The sequence below is a fragment of the Trachurus trachurus genome, assembly GCF_905171665.1.
Source record: "Trachurus trachurus genome assembly, chromosome: 12".
NCBI lineage: Eukaryota > Metazoa > Chordata > Actinopteri > Carangiformes > Carangidae > Trachurus > Trachurus trachurus.
Genome location: NC_139908.1, coordinates 25,068,382 through 25,079,629, shown reverse-complemented (window position 1 = coordinate 25,079,629; position 11,248 = coordinate 25,068,382). Strand labels below are relative to the sequence as shown.

At 40.4% G+C, this 11,248-nt stretch overlaps 2 protein-coding genes across 2 annotated transcripts; both read left to right on the top strand.

The window, feature by feature from the left end:
* Window positions 1-4,986: 4,986 nt before the first annotated feature.
* dpm2 (dolichyl-phosphate mannosyltransferase subunit 2, regulatory) lies at window positions 4,987-9,540 on the top strand. Its single transcript, XM_083984132.1, has 4 exons — window positions 4,987-5,062; window positions 7,611-7,700; window positions 8,781-8,883; window positions 9,106-9,540. Exons 1-4 carry the CDS (start codon window positions 5,060-5,062, stop codon window positions 9,159-9,161), a joined length of 252 nt encoding a protein of 83 aa, XP_083840258.1. The 5' UTR covers window positions 4,987-5,059; the 3' UTR covers window positions 9,162-9,540.
* Window positions 5,078-7,159, top strand: LOC310995174 (cold-inducible RNA-binding protein B-like). Its single transcript, XM_083984129.1, has one exon. It carries the CDS (start codon window positions 5,398-5,400, stop codon window positions 5,908-5,910), a length of 513 nt encoding a protein of 170 aa, XP_083840255.1. The 5' UTR covers window positions 5,078-5,397; the 3' UTR covers window positions 5,911-7,159.
* Window positions 9,541-11,248: the final 1,708 nt, after the last annotated feature.

The following is an 11,248-nucleotide window of genomic DNA, read 5'->3' as shown; positions in this document are numbered from 1 at the left end:
ACTTTAAATCATCTTTAACCTACAAGACACCCTTGTCGAACAGTGTAGTGTTATGATCCGTTTTTGTGTGTGGACATTTTTAGTTTGACAGGATTCAATTCAAGTTTATTTTCTCCTGAGGCCAGACAGCAGTCTTTTTGTTGAGTTACCCCCTCTATTTCTCGGCTGCCTGATTCTATTTGAGAATTTACAGTTATCTAATTATCATTATAAAGGGTGTGTGTCAGATCTGGTCCTGGATCAGTAGGTTGAGTCACTGCCTTGTGTTTGTCTGCCTCTGCCATCCCTCTTTATCCACACTCATATAAAACACAGGACATAGAAACACAGGTGTAAATGATAATAATAAAACTCTTGACTGAACCATTTAGCCACTACAGCGTCCTGGTGGACACACTGAACAGAGGACCAGTCTGACACCCAGTGGCCCAGTGCTAAATGCATATTTTACTTGAACAGTACCCTGAAAACCACCACAGTGTGAGAAGTGTAGTCCAACACTGAAATGATGCTGCGTTCAGGAGCACTTCGTCAACTCTGAAAGTCGAAAATTTTCCAAGTTAGGGAATGGTACCTGATCGCCTGATCACCTGACAGGAAGGTACGTCTGAGGTGAAATGACCACAGTCTGGAAACAGGTTGATCTCCATATAAATAATAATAATTTTCTGACTTTCCAAGATGTGGAGGACTCGGCAGCTGCAGCAGCAGAGCCGTCAGAGGCTCTGGCTGACTGTCTGACTGTCTGACTGACAGACTGGAACTGGAATACAAGCTTTTATGATATTTTAATGCTATTTGATGTCTGTGTACAGTTATGTACTATATTTTGCACACATGTACTCCGTGGAGACGATCCTTAGAAACCACTAAAAGGAAATTGAGATGGCACAGTTTTCTATAATAACAGTTGAAATTTTCTTTATTTTTATTTTTATTGTCTATTTTATTGTATCTACTCTTTTTCACATTTCTCATCACTCTGAGACAAAACGCTCTTATGAGACAGCATCCTGTGTTCATACGGCTGGCCGTATGTAACCATCCACTCCCTGCACTTACAAAGTCCTAACTCTATGAATCTCAACCTGAGGACAGTCTGTTTGCTGCCGTTAGCACTTGTGATGTCCAGGGGCCAGTTGCACAAAACACCTTAAGTTTTGTCCTTTAGTAAGGACTAAGGAGAGAAGTTAAGTAATTTACAGCAATAAAAGAGATGCCTCAGTGCTAATGTTTCACTGTTTCCATGGAAACTGGTATTAGCATGTGATACCTGTTAACTGTGTCCATTGGGTTCTGTCACTCCTCTTAGGATGTGCTCATTTTCTGATCTATCACCAAACCGTTGTCATGTTGCAGTGAAGGTTCCTTTAGTTTTGTGTTTACTTTGGTCACTGATGACTCTTGCCCAACAGATTAACTGATTTAAATGAGTTCATATTAAGTGATTTCAAAGAAACCTTAACTTAAAGGGATAATTCAACATTTTGGCAAATTGGCCCATTGCCATAATCCCTATAGTTTTAGGAGTAGGTTTGTTACCTTTAATTGTCGGTGCAAGCTGTTTTTAGAACGGCAGAGAGCCATGAGATGCTCAGAGCTACGCTACGGAGGCTAATGGGATTTCTTGGTTTCCCTCATCAAACTCATCAAATACACAATCCAACAACTCCAAAACGCTCTTGTGGACAAGTTGTGACCTGCACATTCACCACGCGAGATGGAGTTGTTAATTCATGCAAAACCGCTGATGCGCGTCCCCATCGGGGGCAGTTTTTCAGCAAGCAGTGTCTGCATTTGCCTCGCAAACAACTCCATCTTGCAACGTTCCGTTATTATCTCATAACGTGGTGAATGTGTAGGTCACAACTTGTCCACCAGAGCGTTGTGGAGTTGTTGGATTGTGTATTTGATGAGTTTGATGAGGGTAACCAAGAAGTCCCATTAGCCTCGTAGCTCTGAGCAGCTCGCGGCTCTGCTCCGCCGTTCTAAAAACAGCTTGCACCGACAATTAAAGGTAAAGAACCTACTGCTAAAACTATAGGGATTATGGCGATGGGCTAATTTGCCAAAATGTTGAACTATCCCTTTAAAGATGTTTTGTGCATCAGATTGCATTTTGAGAAAACCTTAACTCTGATTAAAAAAAAGGCTCTTAAGGTGTATTGTACAGTCTGCCCCTGGCTCTGTAGCTATTCACCACCACTTGTTTTTATTTTTAGAAAGATCTTACTGTTGATTCACTTATTTGGAAGATCTGATTGGCAGATGGATCAATGACTGATAATCAGCTGATTGCTACTGGACCAAATAGTCAAAATACATATATTTATTTAAGTCAGTCAAACATCTTCATTTAGCCAACTCAGACGAAGAGGCTCAGATCAATGGACTACACCTAAAACGGAACTAAATGCACTTTGTAGTTGTAGGCAGTCACTAATTTGTAAAGTTGCTGCAATAGTGTGTCAACTGTCGCTCACAGGGGATTAACAAGACAAACTGTTAACAACTTCTTTTCATATCACAGCTGAGTGGCCTGTGTCCACTCTGAGAACTGTCCCTGTGCACAGAGCGGACAGCGACACTGTAGGTGGTTGACTGTAGCGTAGTGAGGTCAGTCCCTGAGCTGCAGCAGCACAAAGCTGCTGTTGTACCAGGACCAACAGTCCACAATAGTTCCTCACCCCCATCGGACTAAAGTGTCTGTGTATCTGCAGTTTTTGTGTATGTTAGTGTGTTTGTATGCCAGTATGTGTGTCTGTGCTTCAGCTGTGCAAGTATGCATGGAAAGCTTCTTTTTATTTTATCTTCACTCTGGCTCTTTAATCCCTGGTTAAAACTGGCTACATGATGCCTTCACAGTGTGCAGGAAACTGTGGGTAATTAGTCCAGCAGAGTTTTCTCCTGCTGCCCACACTAGAGGAAAAGCCCTGATACTGTAGTTCTCTGTATTTTTGTCTTCATGGGCTCTGCCTTTGTTCATGTGCAACATAAAGACTTCCACTTGTTGCACATTTATCCCTCCAGTCTATTTTCCTTCCAGACCAGCAGGCTGGTCTGCAGATTTATACAGAGCTATATGTTTAAGCTAATGTGTTAGGGTGAGATGGGGAAGTATAAACAGTTTTATTATTTACAGTGGAGGGTGTGGTCATTGCAGTAAAGGGAACCATGTCGGTGAATCGTCTGCAACTGTGATTTGTTCTTTACTTATTCTTTTCTTTTGCACTTGACTGTGTCTAGCCTGTGATATTATTACGTCATTATACAACTGAATGCTTTTTATGCATGTGGTGAGTGGGATTTTTCTTTACTGATTATTTTAGTAAATGAAAGTGAGTTGTTGTGAGTTGCATTATTACATTGGGAATAAGCTGCATAAGTGGTTGTGGTACTGAGAGAGAATGAAACCCATTCTGACTTTTGTAATTTATTAAATTCAAATTAAAAGGGACCAATACCTGTGAAATTATGAGAATAATAAAAAAGAATATTCATATAAAACACAGCATTAATGTGTTTAATAAACTATATGTTACATATTGTTCTGTCTAAGTTAGTCCTACATTTGTTTTCTTTTTAAAGGTAACTCTTGGAAAATCTGATTATTTTTCTTAATGTATTGTAACTGTAAGAGTCACATCAACAAATGATCTGTTCTATTAATATCTGTATGTGAACAACACCAGTGTTGAGGAGCAATAAAGTTTGATTAGCATAAACGAACCAAATAAAGTGGTATATAAAGCCTGGAATCATTCTATTGTACATGCATGTATTGATCTACACACATAGCAGCTGATGCACCACACATTAACATAAACTGAATCGTATAAACACTGATAACAATAGATAGGTTTACTGTTCTATCACTGCAGTATGGAAAATACATTTTAAAAAGTGAAGTTTTTAAATCCAGACACTATGATGATCACTGAACAAACATTCATTTGATGGGCTATCACTTAATCATTTCATTCATTTACTGTGTCGCTTTTAACCCTCTATGGTACGCATTATGATGCCAGTGGGGGAAAAAATGTTGTGTTTTTATGTCTCAAAATAGACTAAATAAACATAATCTAAAGAAATTTTTTTTAATTATTTATTTTTGGAAGTTTTGGGGATTTGTTGCCTGTAGGCAACTTTGTACCATTACGGTTCATCATATACTGTATTAGAAACACCAGTCTCTGTAGACTTTCACCTTCACTGGCCTCATCCTCATCCGAATTCTCATTCTGATCTTCCTCATCATCATCATAATAGCCTGATGTTTACTTTACTGCATCCAAAATCTAATTTATTAAGGATAAAAAACAAAATTATGATGAATTATATGTTTTTGAACATTATATTTACACCTAAACACACACTACCATTGTCTCATAATGCAATTTTGATTCCATAATGGTCCACTGTTGCCTCAAGGCAACATTGCAATTTTCTATAATGGTACGTTGTTGCTTTCGGGCAACAGGTGCATTTTAACAAGTTTCCATTATTTAATAAGTAAATAAATTGCATGGAACTATTAAAAATTAAACTTTTCTAATCTATTAGTGTAATTTTTTTTTTCCAGATGAAAAAGGGCCAGGAAGTTATGTTTTCAGACCGTTTTAGTGGAGCAAAATGGCAAACCTGTTTCCTTGGAAAAAGTCTGCAAAAAAGGGTTTCAGTATGGCTTCCTGAAAGTCATGTGATAAATTAAAGCATTGTTATTGGTTCTCTAAGGTCTCCTCTCTTAGGTATTACAGCATTAAATGGGATGAATTGTGGAGATGTGACAGGCCAAAAAGTGGTGTGTTGCCTGAGGGCAACATGGTACCATAGAGGGTTAAATAGAAAACATAATTACTTTATACGGATGAAATATATATAGCCTATATATTTTTAATGTAATATTCACAAGTTCTCCTCCTAAAAGGCTGGGTGCACTGCTGGAGATGAGCTGTGGGGGCAGCAGAGCCCCATGACGGAGCTGGTGAGCTACATTTTATACAACGAAGAAGAAGAAGAAGCCGGAAGTGTCAGTCAACAACAGTACACGTCAGAAATGGTAAGAAAGATAAACGGATAAACATTAAGCAAATGAAATAAGAATAAAAGCCTTTATAGTTGTAGTTAAACCAGACGTGAGCAACTTGGTTAAAGGTTGAGACTCTTTGTCCCGATAATGAAGCTAACACACGGCTACTGTAGCTAATCCTCGGGAACACTTGTTAGCCTCGTGTAGCTTCTCGTGTGAAGTTGACTTCCGGCGGTTTTGACGCTTTGGAGGCTTTTGGTGCGAACCGGTGTGAACGCACAGTAACTGATTCGACCGGCAGCAGCTCAGCAGCTCAGCTCATCAGCTCTCTCAGACCGTCTCAGACCTAACTTACGAGTGACAAGATGTCGGACGAGGGTAAATTGTTCATCGGAGGACTGAGCTTCGACACCAACGAGGACTCTCTGACCGCGGCCTTCGGCGAATACGGAACCATCGAAAAAGTGGATGTGATCCGAGACAAAGAGACGGGGAGATCTCGCGGTTTCGGCTTTGTGAAATACGACAACGCAGAAGACGCAAAGGATGCAATGGACGCCATGAACGGCAAGACCCTCGACGGCAGGGCTATTCGTGTGGATGAAGCAGGAAGGGGCGGCGGGCGCGGCGGCGGCAGAGGAGGAGGTTTCGGATCAGGATCACGCGGCGGCGGCGGCAGATTCGGTGGTTCTCGGGGCGGCGGATACAACGGAGACCGGGGCTACGGAGACCGGAGCTACGGCGACAGGAGCTACGGCGGTGGAGAGAGGAGCTATGGCGGCGGCGGCGGCGGCGGCTACAGGAGCGGAGGATACTCCTCAGGCGGCGGCGGCGGCGGCTACAGAGATAATAGGGGACAGGGTGGATACGACGACTAAACATCTCCCTGATTCAAGATCATCACTTGGCTGGCTGTATTTCAAAGATGGCGCTCCTCAAGAAAAATGTCCACGTGTTATTGCTGACTTAGTTTTGTAGTTCTGTTGTAGTAGCTAGCTCGAGCATCTTTAAAAAAAATGTAGCCATGAGTTAGGGTCATTCCTTAACATACCATGTTACAAATCACAGTTCAGGACTCTTTGCATTGCTCAATTGGGCATCTTTACTGCTCCGAAAGATCTTTAATTTGGGGGCTCAATGACTCCCCACGTGGCTTTTCGTTGAACAGCCATCACCACCGCTGTAGACTTTTTGTCCAGCACGTTAAAGTGTTTCCTCATTTAATTCCTTAGTTTTTGAGTTGTTTTTTTTTATATTGAAATATCCGATGGGGCTTGTTTGGTTTTCTTCTTCAAGTGAATTCCTTTCAGACTGTTTAACTACACATCCGAAGTGGCCGGCTGTTCATGAAGTTGCAAATTGCAGCATGCTACAGTCTGTCCAAGGTATCTTCTGTGCTCTGCTCAACATCTGCATTTTGAATGTGCTGTAAAATGGACTAATCTTGTTTAAGTGATCGAAAATGTAACTTCATTTCCCCAAAGTAATATCTCAACCGGGAACAGTTTTGTACTTTATGTTCTTTGTATGATCCAATTTTTTTTTCTTTGTCAGTTTGGCTTCATGGAGCCTATTAAAAAATAAAAAATAAAAAAAAGTGTGTCACAGTAACTTACAAGTTTAGTTTAATACAATACAACCACTTCTGAATGAATGTTTTTTAGCAGGACGTGCAGTGAACAGTAAATGCCTGCTTTAAAGTAAATAGTTTGAAACCTTATTCTTATTCTTATTCATTGTCTATGCTGGATTCACCAGAGAGCTCTGCTAATCCATATTAAAGAGTATGGTGTTGTGCGACCTGATGAATACGGAAACGTCAGTGTGATACAGTGCACGGCATGTTTGCACATATATCCTGTAGTTAAGCTGATGGGGAAAAATGTAGTGTCCAAGAAAAGTGCTTGATCAAGCTTTGATAGGAAAGATAAACTGATGAAAATATTCTTCATGAAGCAAACACTTAAATAGAGTTTAGCTTGTTCCAGTGGACATTAATTCCCATGGACAGCTGCACAGCAACACACAGCCTGACTGGGACTGATCAGAATCTACAGTGTGACTACCTCACACAAACCAGAACTAACCCTTTAATTGAGATGTGAAAATGTGCTGTAATAAATATGAAATTGCTCACCTCTAACTTTTGCAGTATTGGTTTCCAGTTATTTCTAACTTCAATCTGAATCACCATAAGTTAAAAAACAAACGACACTGTGAGAAATAATGAAAAGTGATATATTCATATTTTCCATCTTCTTTACAGTAATTGTCATAGGTACTATATGTATGGTCTTCATTATTACTTTAACATTTTTAAGTGTTTATATGAATATGTTTTTCTTTGTCGTTTGTGCATTTCTTTAAATTCTATGATATTCTAAAAGTTGCCATGAGTGGAGGCTTTAAAGAAGCTCTCTGATTTTATTGCCTCTCCCTACGCTGCATGTTATCCATCTTTGTGATCATACAGTACCCTTATTTCATTCTTCTTGTGAAAAATCAACCATTGAAATCATTGAAACCATGCTACAGTGTGTATATAACACTTATATATGTCATGTTTCTTTGTCTCCAGGCTACAGGCGTGGATCAAGCAGCTGGCATGAGTCTTGTCGTCTTCAGCCTCCTGCTGTTTACATACTACTCAGTCTGGGTCATTGTTCTGGTAGGTTCTGGTTGTTACTCACTGAGCCGCACCTCAGCTGACAGTCTGTAAAGCTCCTGTGGACTGACTCTAAAGTGTGTCCTCTAGTCTAAACCCTCTCTGCTGGGACAGTTTATCTAACAGCAGCAGGTGGCAGCAGCGTAACACTTGCATCAACTCTTGTCCTAGTATAACATTAAACCACTGCAGCAGAGCTCTGTTGACATAATGATATGTTCTCTTATTGTTATTATATCACTGTTTACACTGCTAAATATATTTGATTTGACCACATTTTCAAGGTCTGGGTCTCAGTCAAGCTGGACTCAATATTTTTTCTCAAGACCGGTCAAGACCACTGCTGCAGTGACATCTTTTTTCCCCCACCGAAAATGTCTCTCTCACTTTGGTTTATGTGATGTAATTCGACAACTTTAAGATATTTAACAAAACCAAAACTTGTGTAACCATCTGAAAAACATGGTTGCACCAGAGTCAGCAGTGGGAGCAGACTTCAACAGGTTCTGTTTATTGTGTTATTCTGTTCAATCCAAACTTTGTTTCAGTTAAATATGGTATAGATTTTATATAAAAGGAGGAATAATGTAAATATAAAGCCTCATGTTATGCTATTACTGTATGAGTACTGGCTCTGAATGTAGTAATGGTCTTGAAAATGGTCTTGCATTGGTTTGGTCTGGGTCTTGACTCGGCCTCGACCCCCTCAAAGTCTTGGTCTTGACTTAGTCTTGGGTTAGGTGGTCTTGATCACAACACAATGTCTCACCTCATGGCCGATATACTGTTATGAAGAGGTGACGTTCATCAGGCTGAAACAGGAAGTTCAGCTCAAAGAGTTTGTTGACAGTCGTATGAATAAAGTGAGATTCAGAACATTAAAGTGTTCTTATGAGCTCCACTGTTCCTTTAAATAAATCTGAAAATCACCGTAATTAACTAAAGTATATAATAATATGGACGACACCACATTTATGCTTCTGCTCACAACCTCTTCTGTTGGAATTTAGTCTTTTAAAACTATTAAGTGTAATAAAATGTTTGGATATTGAATACATGATGTGATATTTTGTCCTTTTCCAGCCCTTTGTCGACAGCGATCATGTGCTACACAAGTATTTTCTACCTCGGGAATATTCAGTCATCCTGCCCGGCATCGCTGCAGTAATACTGCTGCTGTGTATTGGTGAGTGGCCCAACTCTGCCCACACACACACACACACACACACACACACACACACACACACACACACACACACACACACACACACACACACACACACACACACACACACACACACACACACACACACACACACTTACTCACATGTTCAACTTGTATGTTGGACCCCACGGTATCTACATGGAACAGGGCCGTTGATCTCATCCTCACTCATCCTCTCCATAGGAGCCTTCACCGCTGTCATCATGTGGAAAAGCCGTCAGCCAAAGAAAGCGGACTGACGTCAGGATGTTGGAGTGACTGCTGTAGATTCAATGAACTCTGATGCTGGACCGTCTCTGGGGCCCCACAGACAAACCCCCCCCCTCTGTTCTCTGATGACGGCCCCTGAACAACAACGTTCATACTTACGAAGTAAAACAGATGTTTACACCACTCTTGGTTTTATTTTCAGTTCAGTTACAGTCCATCAGTAGAAATCAATGTCTGTATCTTAAACCTTTGTCGTTGGCGCCCCCAAGTGGCAGCATCAAGAACACACAGCGTGGACCAAACTGCACTAACTGGGATTATCTGGTTCTTCAGACCAAAACACATCTTGAAAATTGTCACATAGAGGAATTCACACATAGTGTCTAATAAAAAATATGATGACTTTCATATCAGTTTCATATATAATAGACAGTCTGAACTAGAGGTCGACTGATAGTGGATTTTTAAAGGCCGATAGAATAACGATTTGGAGCAGGAAATAGCTGATTGATCGGCTGGTAGCCCACGGGGAAAAAATAACTTTGTTCTAGATGAATAATGTTTGGTTTTATTTCAACAGACTGAACAACTGAGTCCATTCATACACAAAAGATAAAAGAGTCTACAAGTTGCAGGACACTGAATGCAGCTCTGATAGTGGCCGATGACTGTGCAGCCTCATCTCCATCGTCTGTCAGCTGCATCATGTCATTGCACCTGATGTAGGTGAGGCCCAGTCGGGCCAGGATCCCCCTGCCTGGGGCAGTGTTTAGGTCATATAAAAAATTGGCATGGGGACTCAGACGTTAAAGGGGAATTGCTGTTTTTTACAACCTGGACCTTATTTCTAGCATAAAATACGATCATTTACTCACCCAAATAACTTTGGTGTCATTACAAGTCGTTCCAACGAAATTAGATCCAGCCGAGAGCCGCGTATGTCCGTATAATGCGAGTCTACAGGGCAGTGCAGCCTCTAAATAACACATTATCTGCCTCGAAACTCGTTCATTTCACCAATATGTTGTTATGATAGGCTAGTGCTATTCCCCTCTGAGTCCGGGGTTAGCTGTTATCAACATCCGGGGTCTGTCATCTCTGAGCGCCGTGTGGCGCGGCTTGTTGCTACTGCTAACACTATGGTTTGTTTCTGCGTATTTCCGAATTGTCAAAACAAAATGAGCAGCTTGACAAAGTTTAGCGTCCACAGGCTTCCTCTAAAACTAAAGCTCCGGCTAGTTGCGCTAAAAATGGACCCGAATGCCGAAGTGGAATGATTATTATCAGAATGAGCCGGGCAGCGCTCGGAGATGACATCATCCAGGTCAGAGGTTAGTAGGTCAACCTACAGAACAGCTAACCCCGGACTCAGAGGGGAATAGCACTAGCCTATCATAACAAAATATTGGTGAAATGAATGAGTTTGGCGGCAGATAATGTGTTATTTAGAGGCTGCACTCCGCTGCCCTGTAGACTCGCATTATATGGATACTCTTGGCTGGATCTAATTTTGTTGGAACGACTTGTAAGGGTCCCTTAATTAACATTAGTTAGTACATTATTAAGCATGAATTAACTGTTTACAGATATATTAACAATCATTTTCATGTATTACTTAGGATTAGTTAACACATTAATTAATGTAGCCTATTAGTAAGCAGTTAATTAATGTTTACTACTCAAAGTTAGTTAATAAATTATTAAATAATTAGTTATCATTATGTATGCATTACTCAGCATTAATTAACACATAGTTTATATATTAATGCTTAATAATGTACTAACTAACGTTAATTAAGGGACCCTTATTGTAAAGTGTTACCCACCAAAGTTATCTGGGTGAGTAAATGATCGTATTTTATGCTAGAAATAAGGTCCAGATTGTAACGGCAACTATCCTTTAACAATTATGGGATAGCCAGAAATGTTATTTGTAATAACAATGTGACTTTAAACCACTCCATTATAATGTTACAACAAAGTGTTGTGAATTGTTGGATGGTCGTCCTCTATGTAACTCATTAGGATCTCATCTGAACAGATAAATGCAGTAAATGGACCGGGGCAGGCTCAGGTGGAGACAAATTATTTTGGCCGATCTAATATCTTCAGATTC